A 17,251-nucleotide genomic window follows, 5' to 3' on the forward strand; every position below is an offset into this window, starting at 1 on the left:
TCTATGATTGGTAGTTTGTTATACTTGACCGCATCTAGGCCTGACATCATGTTTAGTGTGTATATGTGTGCTAGATTTGAAGCTAATCCTAAGGAGGCACACAAGGTTGTTGTAACACCCCGGTGTTACGATCCTTTTTAGCGCCGCGATTTTGGCCTCAGTAAAGTTTTTGAAACGAGTTTCTCAGATTTTTTATTTAAAACGTATTCGACGCGATACACGAATCTAGTGTGACTTAGTTCGCGAACTCAAGTAAACGCTCAACTTGAATCACGCCGGGCATAGAAATAATTAGGAATGTCGAATGGCAATTCGAGCCAATCGATAGCAAACGGTTCATTCTATTAGATTAAGCATGAAAAGCAATGTTTATAAATAAAATAAAACCCATTCATAAATAGAACGATATATATATATATACACACACGCGCGTATATATATATACACGTATATATATATACACGTTACGGTAGTAACTCTTAATCAAAGAATATGTAACTGTGTTAGTTGACATGCTCCTCTGTAACCTTGCCTACACCTGTCTAATCTTGGTCTTGTCCGAATTTTTATTGGGGGCAACAGCAACCATGCAGTGCATGTGCTCAGAAATTGGCCTTGAGGCTAGCGTCTCATCCGTGCATGTCAAATTTCAAGTCCCAAGCGCTCAGAGCTGGTGAGGCCGGGTCACCGTCCTTGTCGGCAGCATGCTTCTCTCTTTCCCTCCTTTCTACGCTGCTTGCCCAAGTCGCTGTGTCACTGCATTGTCCTCACTCCTCCTAATCACAATCACAGGTTGGAACCTGCACGTCTCCAACCCGGCCACAAAACCAGCTGTGCCGTGTTTTCGAAAGGCACTAATTTGGAGAGAGAGAAAGCTAAGCATGGGAGGAGATGAGAAACCATAATACAAGTACAAGTGCTAATTGAGTGCTGTCCTCTGGATGCGATTGAACACCTGCGGCCAGCGTACCTTTTCATCACCAGCAGCCAACGCATTTTTAAAGCACTAGCAGCCGAACGTCCACAGCTGCTCTGCCCGTTCGGTCTTGTCTTGCCTGCCCTCTCTGCCATCTCTGCTTTCCTTTTTCTCTCGGCCACGCAGGCCATAGCGCTGCTCTTCCACGCAGTCAGCCGCCTCTCCTTTTTCCTCCCCGCAGCGCTACCATTGCCTATTCCCCTCACGCGCGTGTGCGAGCTCCAAGGCTGCGCTGGACCTGCAGTGCCATGGCGCTGCCCCCTTGCGTGCCCGGGCCCTGCGCTGGACCAGGCCGCCCGTTCGCACCGGAGCCGGTACTTTCCCCCGCGCTAGCGCGTATGCCCGCCATGGCTGCGCCTTCCATCACCTCGGCGCTGCCCTTCCGCGCGTCCGAGTCAGGCTGCCACGCCCGCGAGCCGGCACCCCCTTCTCTTCCTCCTCGCGCGCGCTCCTCGGCCGCGCATCGCCAGCTGCTTCGCCGCGCCTCCTCCGCGCCGCCGTGGCTACTTCCAGCGCACCCCACCGCAGCGCTCGTGCCCGTGCGTGGCTCCGTGCCTCCTCCGTGCCCACGCGCCCGAGCCGTCGCGGCCGCGCCACCGCCCCAGAGTCCGTGCTGCACCACCGCGGCGCCGCCCTCCTCTGCTTGCCTCACGCAGCCATGCCTGCCAGGCCACCGTGCCATGCTTCGCCGTGGTCCGTGCCACGGTCGTGTCCGCGTGCCTCTTCCGTGCCCGCGCACCGGTGCTCTTGCTGCTCCTCCGCGCCTCTCAACCACAGCAGCGCCGCTGCTCGGTTCCTCTGTGCCGATGCTCTGCTCTGGAGATTGAAGGAGGGTATGAATCCAAGCCGAATTTTTGTACAGGGTTCTTATCACAAAATACGTGACACGAGTAAATAGTGCTTGTGTCATGCGGGTTAGTTTCGAGAAAACATAGGGACGTTTTTGCCAAAGTCACCTGACTGGTTTGGGGCAGGCCGCGCTGGTTCGGTTTGCCGCTGATGCGCGTTGGGCCGTTCGCGCCCGCGTGCTTGGGCCGGCCTAGTGCCGCCGTGCATGGGCCACGCGTGCCCGTCTCTGTTGGCTGGGCCACGAACGCGCTGGGCCACGCGCCCGCCTTGGGCCTGCTCGTCGCTGCTCAGCCATGCATGCTGTCCCACACCTAGGCCGACCGGTGGCCATCGCTGCTGGGCCGACCAGAGGTCTATGCGCCTGGGCCGTCGGTTGCGCTCGCCAGCTGGGCTAGCCTGGTACCGCCGGTCTTCTCTGGGCCATTGGTGCCTGCTGGTTCCTTTGATTTTCTAAAAACAAGTAGCTAATTTAGTTCGGGAATAAAAGTGTAAAATCAAAATACATTTGCGTAGTTGTCCAAAAATTATGAAACCAGTTTTGTTAATCTCCTAAAATCATGCTCTATTTATTAGTATATTTTGTTCACAAAGTTTGGCAATATTTTTGGGAGCTATATATAATTATTTTAAAATGTTTAATATTGTTCAAAGATGAACTTGCGGGAATTTCCCAGATAAATTGGTAATGGTATTGGATCTGAAATCTTTACAGTAGGTTCCTAGCAATATTAGCTGCTCACCGAAATTTTGTAGCTCTAAAATAATTAGTTGCTAGATAAATAATAATGTCTTATTTCAAATAATGATTAAATTGATATAACGGGATAAAGAAACACCGTTGGTTTATATAACAAAACTAATTGTTGGGAAATAACGCCTTATCCGACAACGTGTATATGTAGCCTAAGTATGGTCGTCGTTAGAACTAGCCCGTTAGCTCGAGAGGCGTACGTCGTATGTTATGAGTCACGATTGCAGTTGATTAATTACATCTTTGCATTGCATCGCATGCATACATATAGGTACGATGATGGATCAACAGATCGATCGAAGGATGATTGGGGATCCGAAGGTGGTGTACTGGTATTCTCTCCAGGAGATGCTGCAATGGGCTTCTATCCAGTTGATGGTGGATGATCTGAAGATGTAGATACTAACTTTTAATATATCTTACCCAGGCAAGCCCTGGTGCATGACCCCTACTTTTCTGCAGTTTAAATTATATTTGTGCATTAAGTTTTAAGGAGTTGAATGAAACCCACTTGCATATATATATCTTTATCCTATGAGTCTTACTAGTATGACAGGATCATGTAGATTGCTATGCTACAGGACTCCGGTAAAAGTCGAGTGATTGCCTGTCACTCGCGAGATATAGGAAATATGTTACTATATGATTATCACTTGGAATATATAAAATGGTGGAAAGGAAAATGGTGACCGGGCAGGGATATGGTTTGGGTATTGGTGGGTGTAAGAAGTTGTGTCGCCACGGAGGCGGGTCATAGCTTGGTTACACCGTTTTTCCCTGTCTGGTCGGTTAAGGACCGATCGTTGCATATGACTCTGGGCAGGTCACAGACTTATTATCCTGAGCACATACTTGTGTATGGGCGCTTGGAAGACTTGTTGCTCTCTTGTCGCAGATCCGGCTCTTTCCGGACCGACTGTTAGGGTTTGTTTTTGGTGGAGGAGGTCCTTGCACCGTACTGAGTTCGGGACTCAGGGGCGGGGGCTTGGAGTCCCAGTTTGGACGGAGACCTAAACACCCGGGACAGGAGAGTGATGGGTTGGTCCTGCTTGTGCCTAGGGTACAAGCGGGGCATGTGTTTTCGGGGTACCCAGCTGGGGGCATTGATTCGCGAATCGCCGGGCTATCCGGTACGGCTTGTCTGCGGTTTAGCATCATAGTAAGAACTGAAAGATGAAAGATTAGAGATGGATAAAGGAAATCTGATTGCTTACCACCTGGTTGAAAGTAGCATAGGTGCTTACATAGAATGGTTAGTTAATGAACCAATACGGCTATTAATAAAAATCGAACATAAGGACGCACGATTAGTAATGCTTCCTGCAAATGCAACCCACAAGCCAGATAGCCTTTCACATCCTTGGAGTCTTTTTTGTTCTCCTATCGGGTAAGTCTTGCTGAGTACAATTGAGTACTCAGGGTTTTATTCCCCCTGTTGCAGGTAACAGGTGGACGCTTCAGCTGACCTTTGTGTGTGGATTCCTCCTGGTGGGCTCAGAGAGGATTTCCTTTACGTTGCGATCATAGTTGTTATTTATAACTCTCACCAAATGTTTTTATGAATGAAAGTACTACAACTGTGTCATAATTTACGTATCAATAATTCATCATGCCATGATTAAATATTTATTTCCGCTGTAATTCTGATCACATGTTTATATTTCGCTGTATATTAAATTGTTCATAACTCTGATAATACGATTACATTCCACTGTTATAATAATAAATGTTATACTCTGATGTACAGTAAAGTGATGTAAGAAATGGTTAAGAATGATGTAAGCTCTATTCTCTCATTTGTGATCCTGATGGCAAAAATGTGGATTTTTAGGTTCTCCCCTGGGGTGTGCTCGACGGAACCGAGTAATTTAGTGTTCTCCCTCGAGTGCTTAGTGTCTAAGGATGGCAACGGGGACCCGATACCCGATACTCGACGGGTATTTGATCTATTAGGGGATGGGGATGGGATCATATCTTTACCCGCGGGCATCTAAATGGGCAAGAATCCATACCCGACGGGTATAGCGGGTACGGGAACGTTCCCTGTTTACCCGTCCCCGTTACCCGTTGGGGAACCCGACTATTTGAGCTGTCATGCGAGTATTAGGCCCAAAGAAGCTCAACATAGATATTTTGGTCCAAATCTGAACAGTCATATATATAATTTGTGTGTTCTAGGAACCCTCGTTCAATTTTTCCTCACCATCTCCACTAGCAGCACAAGCACGCCTGTCTCACGAGCGCTTGTGCCCCTTGCTTCCTCAGTTCGGTCTCTCTGCCACCTTTGCTCGTCCTCCTCGCAACCTCGTTCCTTCTCCTTGGCATCTCCGAGACTCCGACACTTATACCCGGGTGAAGAAGAAACGCCTCCGATTACAAAGCTACGACCTCAAGTGTCCTTGTTTATCGGGTATGCAGTACCCGTCGGGTATCTGTTACCCGACCGATACCCGACGGGTACGGGGATGGGCAAGAATCTATACCCGAGACAGTTAATGGGGATGGGGACGGGATGAATTCTCCGTAGCGGGGAAGAGAACGTTCCGGCAATACCCGACGGGTATATACCTGTTGCCATCCTTATTAGTGTCTAATGGAAGACAAGCACTCCTGTGAGGCATTAGATTAGGCGGTTCTACCACAGTTATCATTAAAAGAATCCTTAGGTACCTTAAGCACACACCAAGCATTGGTCTTTGGTATCTCAAAGGAGCTAGATTCCAACTAGTTGGCTATTCCAATTCAGATTATACCGGTTGCAAAATTGATAGAAAAAGCACATTCGGAGGGTGCCATTTGCTTGGTACATCACTAGTGTCTTGGACCTCTAAGAAGAAAAATAGTGTGGCCTTGTCCACTGCCGAGGTGGAGTACATTGCCATGTGTGCTTGTTGTGCACAAATTCTTTACATGAAGCAAACTCTTCTAGACTATGGTGTAGTTCTAGAAAGAGTACCTCTCTTGTGTGACAATAAGAGCGCAGTAAAACTTGCTAATAACCCAGTTCAACACTCTCACACCAAGCACATAGATATCCGTCATCACTTTCTTAGAGATCATGTTGCTAAAAATGATATATCACTAGAAGGTGCAAGGACCGAGGATCAATTGGTGGATATCTTTACAAAACTGCTAGATGAGGCTACGTTTTGTCGGTTAAGGAATGAGCTCAATGTGCTTGATCTAAGTAACTTCACAAAAAAATAAGCTTGTGTTGTCCCTTGCATTGCATTGTAATATAAAACATGTTTAATTTTTAGTAATGCACTTAGGGCTTGACCAACATGGTTAAGATAACCGGCGAAAAGCATGTGAAGAAGCTTAACCTTGGATCAAACTTGACAAGCAACTAGATTTTCTTTCAAGTATTGCATTGCATATGCATGTGTGTTGCTTTGTCATTTCTTTTCGGTTATCTTTTGAGCATCCGCTGTGTTTGTCCACAAATAGGGAGAGCATATGAAGCTCCTATTGGTTATAAACCCTATTGGGTGGCCACATGTTGCTCCTCGCCTTTTTTGTTGCTTATTTTTCTAAAATGAATTATAGCCGAAGGTAAATTATTTCAAAAAATTTGAGGGCTTCAGAGAGGTCTCCCATATTTGTCCCAATTGGTGGTTATTTTGGTCTTATCAAAATTGGGAGAAAGCATCATGAAGAAAGGAGAGGAAACTACTTCAAAAGATGGACCGAACGCAGGGACTGGACTCACCCATGGCAGCGTTCGGTCAGTACATTAGGAGGAGATGCAAGTGCTAAAGAAGACCGAATGATGAACAATGTTCCATCCAAGTCCGGTGATAAGTTGAATTCGTGTTTGGTCAGGGCAAGTTGGAACACAGGAATGATCAGACTTAGAGCTATGTCTGGTCTGGGGTAATTGGATGTGTTCGGTCATGTTTTAAGGCTCTCTGGATATCTTGTACTCGACCGGACTTTGGGGAGCAGCGTCAGGTCATTTTCACATGTGTGTCTGGTCACAACTGTCAAAGCAAAATAGATCTATATTTTCTCTGTCTGATGCTAGGGGCCCACACATACTTTTCTTCTAATCCCTCACGCACCTACGCCCATGCTCCTTCCTGTTTCCATACGCTAATACAACTTGCCCATGCGCTAATTGTCATTGCAGCCACCACGCATTCTCTCCGACTTCGTCATCTCGTTCTCGTGCAGTTGCATCGCCTCCGTGCCGCACCGACGCCGCTCCGCCAAGCTCACCTGAACCCTAACATCGCCGCCATATCTCTCTAGTTGCCCTTCTGTGCGCCCACGCACAGCGTAGCCACCGCTGTCGCCCGCTCTCCCCACGCTCGTGCCCCTTCATCGCCTCTGCGATGCCCTAACCACAGCCACCGTGGGTCATAGCCACTGCCGTCGTGGTCCTTCCATCGACCTGACCATTGATTCTCTTAACTCCAGCGAACACGTACACCCATCCTCGGTGTTTCCTTGACTGATTGAAATCATTCCCTGGTGACATTGTCGATTCCCATGTGGTGCCCCCATGCTCGGTGTCTCATCCTTTCGCTGGTCCCGGACTTGATCTAAGTTAGCAAGCCATTCCATCTATTCACTTACCTAATTGCATGCTTCTTCTAATGACCATCGCACCTCTAGTATATAATGTTGCTTGTGTACACTTCCTACTCTATTTTGTGTAGTGAGTTTGGGCAGTGAGTTTGCTTGTTAGTATTTCAGTGGTAGATAAACTTGGGGCCAAGCCTACGAGTACAGAACAGAGGACAAACCTCTAGAGTGATAGATAGTAGTGATCTTGGGGGAGTGTTAGTGGTCAGCAGGAGTTGTATCTTTTGGCAGTGAGTTCTCTTAGTTTTAGTGGTTCCTTTCAGTGTCAGATATGGCTTGTTGCAAGAACGTCGGGGGTGGTCCTAGCAATGATGATGAGAGGCATCCTCCTCGCCTGACAGCATAGGAAAAGGGGAAGGGGTTAAAGAACACCACTACAAAGAAGAAGCACAAGAGAGGTGATATAGAGATAGAGAGAGCAGTAGCAGTGGCCGCCACCATAGAGCGTGCTGAGACAGGTAGCAGAGGCAATGGTATTCGCATTGGCAATTAGTTATCACTAGCTCAGAGGACCACAATTGAGTAGCTTGAGGGTAGTCTTGGTAGTCCTCCTAGTACTATCCTACTTGGAGGTCAGCATGTTGCTCTGGAGGATACACCAGACGGTAGTCGAGTGGAGGAGGTTAAGCCTCAGGAGGAGACCGAGCAGCATGCAGAGTAGGTAGAGGAGGTAGAGCAGCCATGACTTCGATGCTCCAGTCATACTCAAACCCAAGTGTCACCAAGGCCTCAAACATAGAGAGGTGGCTCTCGTCCACCTCCTAGACCACAAGGTCTGCCTCTAGTGGTACACTTGGACCTGAGGGCAGCCACAGCTTGGCAGGTGCAGTAGCTCCATTTTGTGGAGTTTGAGGAGTGGTTTCCACCAAGGCAGAATGAGCATTTTTTCATAGTAGTTCTACATTGTGTTGTAGGAGGATTTCTACAATGCCTACCTCAATAGTGGTGTGGCATTTAGATCATAGAGAGCTTGCTCATTAGAGGCTATAGTTGTTGTTGCAGGAGAGTAGATCCATCCTTACCTCAACTACTTGCCAGGTGTGGCAGATCTTCTAGGACAGACTGGTCGGTATGTTCTGTCATGGGTCAGAGAGTTTTCTGCTTCCTTGTGGATTGACCCAAGGCACAGGTTCATTCACTTTGCCTTAAGAGGCTATGACTACAGGCTATAGAGCCAGAGGGCTAGAGAGATATTGGGGATTCCAGAGTCTCATATTCGGATTCACAAGATTTGTTATGGTGAGACAGAGCCACTGAGATGCCCTCATGGTGGACTAGTACCACCTACAGACTTGGTCAAGGCTTGCTTCACTGAGCTATTTAGAGAGGGATTGAGCCGGACACCGCATGACCTTAAACCTATAGCTCGTATCCTTGATGCAATCATGAGGAGGTCTTTGCTCCCAAGGAGTGGATACCGAGAGGGACTGACCTGTATTCAGCTTTGGCTAGTCCACTACTTGGTCTCCCAGACAGTGTTTGGCATTTGGGATGTGATGCTTTTAGATATGGAGGATACCTTAGCAGAGGTTTTTAGAGGCCATCATCAGTTGCCATATGCTCACTGGATCACATTTCTTATTAGGCAGGCAGTTTCATAGATGTCCCTAGAGATAGTGGCTGAGTTGAGTGGTGCTACTATAGAGTTCCCATAGTATGATATGATCTAGCTATTACGTCATAGTCGTGGGAGGACCCCTAGCTAGCCGAGCCATAGACCAGAGGTGCCAGATACTATAGCTAAGCAGGATGAGGCCGTTAGGGCCATTGCTAAGATAGAGCTGGGGCAGCTAGAGGCATAGTAGGAGGATGTGGTCGAGAGTGACCCGACTAATAGCTCAGATGAGGACTATCAGCCTATCCCGCATATGCCACCACGTGCACACGACAAATCGATCGGTGGCTCCAGCTCAGCTCTACCACAGCCACAGCCACCGTAGACAAACCCTGCCTTGCTGGCTATACTTGAGCGCATGTGGTAGGACTAGGCTCGTTAGGCATAGGAGACAGCAGCTGCCATTGCTCAGGTGTAGGTATGCTAGGACCAGTTCCAGCAGCAGTAGTAGGCCATGCAGCAGCAGCAGTTAGTCATTCAGCAGCAGCTTACTAGGTTCATGCAACTTGTCTTTTCTGCCATAGGGATTGCTCCTCACCAGCCCACATTGTAGCTTGGTCATCCTGCTACTACTACCAAAGTGACTCCAGCTATACAGACCAGTGGGCTTTAGAGTCAAGGATAGCCGGCTGCATAGTTTGCCTCACCTACCGAGCATGTGTCTTAGTGGTTCGGTTCACCAGGGACAGAGCAGGCTCAGCACGTCACTCCTATAGTCACGTGCTTCACTCGTACATAGTCCATGTCAGTGCTAGTGATGGATATCCCTGTCTCCAAGACTTTGGGTGCTACTTTTAGTGAGCTCATAGGATAGCCTACACCGCCTGAGTTTTGAGTCCTTGCTCCTACCATAGCCGCTCAGATCATAGGGACTACTGAGACGATCCCATCCTTTGTTGCTTCATCTGAGCTGCCTCTAACAATCACTCCCACTCTTGTGGTCTCAGCGATAGTGATAGTGATAGTGGTAGTTCTGGCACCACTTCCTACAGTGACACCCTCTGAGCCACAGGCCAACCCAAACACCGAGTCCACTGAGCAGATCCAGACCGTTTCACCTCCACTTCCAATGATAGAGGGTCCAACCGCTCAGAGTTCAGGGTTCGAGGATGATGCAGCTCAGTTTCAAATCTCTCACAACACCTCAACGCTCGACTCATCTGCTGCTGACCCGCCATCTGACCCTTAGGTTTTGGTGCTTCACGCCAAAGGGGGAGAGCGAGTGAGTATGTTAGATTTAGGGGGAGCGTGTGAGATGGACTTGATTTTTATTGTGTGATACTTCATTCATTCACGTTTACTCTCATACATTGTGTTATATGTGATATATGTGTGATTGTGGAACTTATGTGACTTGTGTGCTCTCTACTTTGATAATATGTCATGTCATTTTGTTATGCCCATTTGCTTTGCTTCCATGTTTTACTCTGATACAAATGAGCTTTACTTTGTGTACTCATGCTTATTTCATATCTTGTGAGTACATTATGTTGGCTTGGATCATATAAGCATGCCTAACCCTCTTTTGTTCTGATTGTTAATTGCTTATATGAACCAAGCATGTTGAAAACCTCACTCATCTCCTATACATACTCAAGGTTGTGTTGTCATCAATCACTAAAAAGGGGGAGATTGAAAACATCTAGGCCCCTAGTTGGGTTTTGGTGATTAATGGCGACATGAGATTACTATGACTAACGTGTGTTTTGCAGAGGACACGTGAATTAGGTCATGGTCATGATGATTGTTTGGGCAATTATGGTTTTCATGCCCCTATTGATGGAAATCATTTCAGTTTTCAAAGGATGGATGACAAGGTTAAGGATGGACTAGTCCTAGTGTCGTATGACGTTGGAGAGACACTTAGAGTAGTTTAGGACTTTGTTTTTCATTTGGTCATACTATTAAGGGGGGTATGAACTAGTAGCTTGACCTAGGTGAGTCTAATGGGTTAGGTGTGGTGCACACTTGTCAAACTCAGCACTAGGTAGCTCAAGAATAGCCCTAAGATTGATTGGAGTCAAATTCATTCACAAAGGATTTTGAATTGGGACTGAATGGAGGGTAAAATGATTAACTGGACGCTAATTTAGTGTTGACTGGACTCACAGGTGTTGCGTCTAGTCAGTGTTTAGTGCGCATAGCAGAAGCCGGGGAGAGATCGGACGCTGCGTATTGATTGGGACTGGACACACTGGTGCCAACCAACTGTAGCAGCTAGGTCTCAGTGTTGATGAAGGAACGGACGCTGAACAGTGAATGACTAGATGATATGTTTGCAAAGTCCGGTCAACATCAGTAAGGTTCTAGAGAGCAAATTTGAGGACTGGACGCATCAGGTCCAGGAGGATAGGACGCTCCTCTGCATCCGGTCACTCCAATGGCCCTCTCTGACAGGGTGACGTCGGCTACTGACCGGTGCGTCTGGTCACATGGACCTGCACGTCTGGTCACCTCGAAAAATGCTGAGTTGGACCCCAACTGTTATGTTTTGAATGGAGGGGTATAAATACATATCCTACTCATCCAATTGAGCTCTCTTGCCCATTTGTTCAGCTGAGAAACACCTTTGGAGTGCAAGGGAGAGTAAGAGCCTAGTGGGGTGATTGAGATTTGATAATCCTAGATTAAGGACCTCATTAGTGCATGGGAGTAGCAAGTGTGCATCCACCTTTCTCATTAGGCTTGTCTTGGTCAAGTGAGAGTTTGTGCTTGTTATTCTTGGTGATCGCCATCACCTAGATGGCTCGGTGGTGATTGGAAGCTTGGTGATCATCCGACAGAGCTTGTGGATGACCCAAGTCATGGTATGAGCGGTTGTGGGCGATTCACCATGATGGAGTGTCAAAGAATCAGCCCGTAGAGAGCACTTGATCCTTGCGCGGATCAAGGGAGACCTACACCCTTGCGCAGGTGCTCCAACAAGGACTAGTGGGGAGTGGCGACTCTCCGATACCTTAGAAAAATATCACCACGTTCCTCTCTCTCTCTCTATCTCTTTACTTTGAGCATTTACATTTGAGCAATTCAATTCTTGCCTTTACATTCTTAAAATCGCCATGCTAGAGTAGGATTAGAACCTAGGGTGCAAAACTTTTTGTGCGGTGGAACAATATAAACACTTCTAGGCACAAGGGATGAAATGGGCTAAGTGTAGGGCTTAATTATTGAAAGAAATTTAGAATTAGCCCAATTCACCCCCCCCCTCTCTTGGGCATCTTGATCCTTTCAGGCAGTTGCATGCCTACATGTATAGGTGGTTTTGGGAGGTTTCCTATTTTGTTGGCGCCAAACCAACCACACTCCACTATAAAAGAAGGGGTGGAGCTCTATTTCAACACACACATCATTTGGAGCCTCTATCTCACTACCCTACTCTTGTAATCTTTTAGCTTTTAGTAGTAGTTTTCTAAGCAAGGCAAAATCTATCAAGGAGGGCTTGGCTCCTTGGAAGAAGAGCAACTATGGTATGAATACTATGAAGAGTTCTTCCATATCCTTGTTCTCATATTATCAATATAGCAATGCATATGAACTTGACTATAGTTTCTATGTTATAATCATGATATATGAACTAGCATATAGTTTGTATGTTATGATCATGACATGTAGAACTTCAGGCTTAATCATTCATATAACTTATCTGAGTAGAATTAGAGATAAGTTGAGGTGGTGGTTCATCGTGCCTTTGGGTGTGCCTAAGTTCTTTACCTGTCGATCCATAGGGTCGGGGACCTAGAGTAATTTGGGTAGTTTCTGTGTATGCAAACATGGTGCTTGGGTATAGAGAGATAGGTGAATAAATTTCCTACTCTCCGGTTGAGGGGTAGGCGCCAGGTGGTGACAGCCCTGTCCGTCCCTTGTAATCCCCCACGTTTGGGTAGGGTGTTGGTGTAACACCCCAGGTGTTTGCCACCAGTTAAGCAATGGGTTGAGCTCAAACATGACATGTTAAGTGGTGATGACGGTGTCAAGATCAATTCTACAAGAGCGGGCTCCAACTTAAACTTGGGCAACACACCCTTGCTTGCTTATTGGCCCTTTTCAGATATATACTTAAGTAATGTTGAAGGTGCTTCTTTCATGTGCCTCACATCAATTTCTACCCACGTGGATGATTGGAAAAGTTTCATAAAGTTTGGAATCAAGAAATCACATGAAATGACAAGTTATGTCCTCGCCTGAATTACTTTATTAGGTGAATAAGAACATGTAATGACAAACAAACATTTCAACCTTGCTCAAACAACTCTACTTACACTTGTGAATAAAAGTTATGAAGGGTTCGTGTTGAGCGGAGGACAAGAAAATACCTCCATCGGTCTAAAACTTGGATTTAAGCTTTACCGTGATGCTACTTTGACCTGTGTTGACCAATCACTTATAGTGCTTGCATGGAGTTGCACCTTAAATCAAAGTTGAAGTTTGAGTAGAGTAGAACAAACTTTGTTTAATGGTCAAGAGCTCGATCAACTTTGAAGCAAGTCAAACCGAGCCCTCAAGTTGGAATCCATGGTTGTTTTGGAGCTCAAAAATTTGGCCAAGTCCTTAATGGACTGAAACTGAGATTTTAGTTTTCGTTTACCCTTCTTTGGAGCCTTGTATCTCTCCAACCAGGCCGAATTAGACTTTGATGCTTTAAGAAAAGTTGGAGATGTCGTGTAGATCTACAACTTTTATTAATAGAGTTTTTGCTAACTCATCGTGGTTTAGGAGTTACGGAGGCACGAAATATGAGTTTTAGTGGTAAGTTTGAGGTAGAATTGGAAATTTGAATTTTATGAACAGTGTCATCACCGTCACCGTGCAGACTGCTGGCGCCGCGTGGTTCGCCTGTGCTGCCTCGCTGCCACCTGCTGTGCCCTTGCTGCCACCTTGCCGTGCTTAAGTCCAGGACCAGCACCTTCCTCTCCACTCACTCCCTCTCCATTCTCCCTCTCCCTCTCTTCTCTGCCTCTCCCTGCCAGAGCCATGGCCAAGCTGGGCAAGACAGCGCTGCTGCTGGCATTTCTCTCCCTCTCCTCCTCCTTTCTCAAGCTGCTCTGCCCGCCGCTGCCAGCCACGGCAGGACCACAGCCAGCCACCGTGGCCTTGACTCGTCGCGCCTCGCCGTTCACTGCACCAAAGCCCAGTCGGCCGCAGCTTGGTGTTGCCGAGCCCGGCCAGCCGTGGCCTGGCCACGGTGTCATCAGGCCGGCTACCAGCCCACCTTGTCGACCGGTGCACCTCAACCTTGGCCTGCTCCTCGCCGACGAATAGCCCGGCCACCTCACTGGTGACACCCCCCCCCCCCCGACCGCGGTCGTCGTTTCCTGCGTCCAGCGTCCAGAGGAAGAAGAAGAGGGAGTAAATCGGAAATAGATGCTTTTTCATGTGTTCACTTTGCATAAATGCCAGACACATATATTTACATATATGGGCTTTGTTGGTTTCTAAGATTTCCAGGGTTCCTAATGCAAAAGTATTTTTCCTTTTTTCGGATTAATCTTTTCTTTTGCAGATTTCTGTGCTGAACTTTGGAAAATCGTAATAATTAGTAGAAAAATCGTAAAATAACAAATGTGGACTTTTTGGAATCCTTGTGAAATTCTCTATGCACTAGATCTATAATATGGCATGTTTTAGTTTAAATATTGTGCTGTAAAAATAGATCTATGCAGCTAGGTTCTTGATACTTGCCATGTCTTGTCTTTTTCATAACTGCAGTTTTTATGCTCAAATAAATGTGACAATTTTGTGGAGTGCTACTAAGGTGATTGTTGTTGCCTGGTAAAAATTTCAGGGGTTTAGGATTTATAGTTTAAGAGTTATAAAAATAACAAATGCCCTGTTTTGATTTGCTCCTATTCTGAACAGTTCTGCATGTTTGAATTAATTGGCTCAGTTAAGTTATGAATCATGATTTGATGACAATACATGAGTTTTAGTACTTTTCTTAATATTTTCAAAAAGATAAATATCATAAATTTTGGTTAAGTAGATCTTGAGTTATAATTGCTTGAATCTCAGTGGCTGTTTCTGCCTAAACCCAGAGAGGGGTTTCCTTGTTCTTACTGTGGAGCCTTCTTACTAGTAGAATTAGCTTTAGGTGTATACAACAAAGTTGTTTAGAATTTGCTAAGGTTTCTAAAAAGTCTAGAACTACATTTATTGGACATATATAACTCCATTTATAGCTGTTTAAAGTGGCATGTCATTTTCTGTCTATGTTTTGGACAGAGATGCAATTATTGGATTAATTGACCCCTTCTAACTGTAGAATCATCTTAATATGAGAATAATAAAGTTGTAGGTAACTTCCTAAGCTTTTAAAAAAGTTATGGTTCATGTTTGTTGGAGGTCTAGAACTCCAGTTATGCTTCTCTGAAGCTGCTATCAGTTTTCTATACCACTGCTGTTGGGCTGGATTTGCAGTTTTGCTTGTGCAATTATTTTTGTGGTGTAAATGATGTTTGCTATGGTTGTAGTGAATACAAAAGTTGTAGAAATTTCATAATCTTGCTTGTGTTCAAATTGTAAGACCATAGGCCTGATAGTTTAGGAGTTACATGACTTTTAAGTCTTCTGTCAAGTTTTGATTTTATTCTGAGCAGATCTAAAATATGCTAGTGTTTGATCTAGTTAGGATTTGAATGAGTTTTTGGTGATAATAACAAAGTTGTAGATAATTCATGTATCTATATTTTGTTAAAAGTTGGTGGTATTTGGCCAAGTAGTTTGTGAGTTATGCCTGTTTAAAGTTGGGTTACAGAATTGATTACTCTCTGTCTTGTTTAGACCAGTTTCTGTAAATGGGTATATTTGACTTAGTTAACTTGAGAATCATGCTAAGATGATTAAATATGAATTGTAGAAAATTTCATAAGATTTCCATAATGTCTTCTTGCAAGTCATTTGGATTTGTATAACTCCAGTTATAGCTAAATCTTGTAGCTGCTGTTTGCCTGTCCAGAAATTGACAGATTCCAAATATAGTTGTTTGCTTGTATATTGCTAAGTGTGGCTCATACCTTTGATGATGGTTGAGTTAGAGTACCTGAGATCTTGGGAAACTTGTGTCATGCTTGGTGTTGTCGTCTTCTTTGCTATCGTGGCATGATAAATTGTGCGATATTTATAGTAAGCATTGTGAAGTGCTTGTGCATGTTAATGTAACCTTGTGCTTGTCTTACTTACTGCATGCAATGCATTGCCTATTGCACTTCCATGTATTCATACACTTGCATCTTGCACCTCATCTAGGTATGCTAGATGCATCATGGAAAGGATGTGATGTTGGAGTCAAACCTGAAGACGGTGTTTGGTGGATCTATCCCGAAGATGGAAGGACTAAGCAAGTGCTAGGGCCGGAGATGTCACCAAGTCGGTGCAAGCTAACTGAACTGACTTGTGTCGGATTCCAGGCAAGCCCCGAAGCATTCTAAGTCTCCCAGTATTTTACAAATGATTACTTAAGTACTTATGATTGATGCATTAGGTTATAAGAGTTGAATGGAACCACTTGATGCATATACATTCCTTGTCCAGATATTACACCTTTAACCGGTATAGGTCCAGGATTGAATATATACTTAGCCATGCTTAGACCGCTAGAAGTCGGGTGATGTCCTGTCACCTACGAGATATAGGTGGATACTGAAGCACGGTTGGCTATATTTGCTATCGTGGAACAGAACCATGGAGTAAAAGAAAATCGAGGTCGGGCGGAGTCTATGTGTAGGTTGACTCATGTGATTCCGTCTGTGTCGATTAAGGACCGTACCGTTGTTGGCGCTTCTGACAAGATTGAACGTATGCCTATCACTTAGCTAGCCGGATAACTCGTCCTGACCGCGAAGCCGAGTAGCTCAACTCAGGCCGAGACCCGTTCTGTTGTGCGCTCCTTGTGGGGCGCGATCAGACTGAGCCCAAGGGCAGGCTAGGCCTGAACGTCCTGACATCTGGTGTCCCAGATTGTGCGGCGTGGTACGGACCCGCAAAATGTGGACCTGAGTTGTACCAAAGGTGACCTAAGGTGACCGTTGATCTGGCCTGCCTGGGTTTGTGTTAGGAATAAATTCCCAGCTGGTTGAAATCGATTCGAATCGCCGTCTCTCCCGGATAGTGAGAAACTTGGCTAGTCCCAACATCGTAGTAATTGTATTATGGAATGTGATGGTTCGGATAAACATGGAATTACTACACCTACTATGGTTACTATTGTATGCTCTAAAAAGATATACCACATGTTTGGCACAGGATAGTTGCTTATCTAGAGATGGATAGTTATAATTAACTTGATGACAGAATTATAATTGTATAATTGAGTTAATCGCTTTTTATGCTAATTGTTGTCAAGCTACCTCCACTTATAAAGCCTTGCATACTCCTTGGAGTCAATTTTATTTCTGGTTATGACGGGTAAGTCTAGCTGAGTACATTCGAGTACTCAGGGTTTATCCCACCATGTTGCAGGTGAGGTTTTGGGTTG

At 45.6% G+C, this 17,251-nt stretch overlaps 1 protein-coding gene across 1 annotated transcript; it reads left to right on the forward strand.

Moving 5' to 3' along the window:
• The first annotated feature begins 1,224 nt into the window (after positions 1-1,224).
• On the forward strand, positions 1,225-1,803 carry LOC136479907 (actin-binding protein wsp1-like). The gene has a single exon (XM_066477620.1). The coding sequence runs from the start codon at positions 1,225-1,227 to the stop codon at positions 1,801-1,803; it is 579 nt and encodes a 192-aa protein (XP_066333717.1).
• Positions 1,804-17,251: the final 15,448 nt, after the last annotated feature.

This window comes from Miscanthus floridulus, chromosome 9 (genome assembly GCF_019320115.1).
Source record: "Miscanthus floridulus cultivar M001 chromosome 9, ASM1932011v1, whole genome shotgun sequence".
Taxonomy (NCBI): domain Eukaryota; kingdom Viridiplantae; phylum Streptophyta; class Magnoliopsida; order Poales; family Poaceae; genus Miscanthus; species Miscanthus floridulus.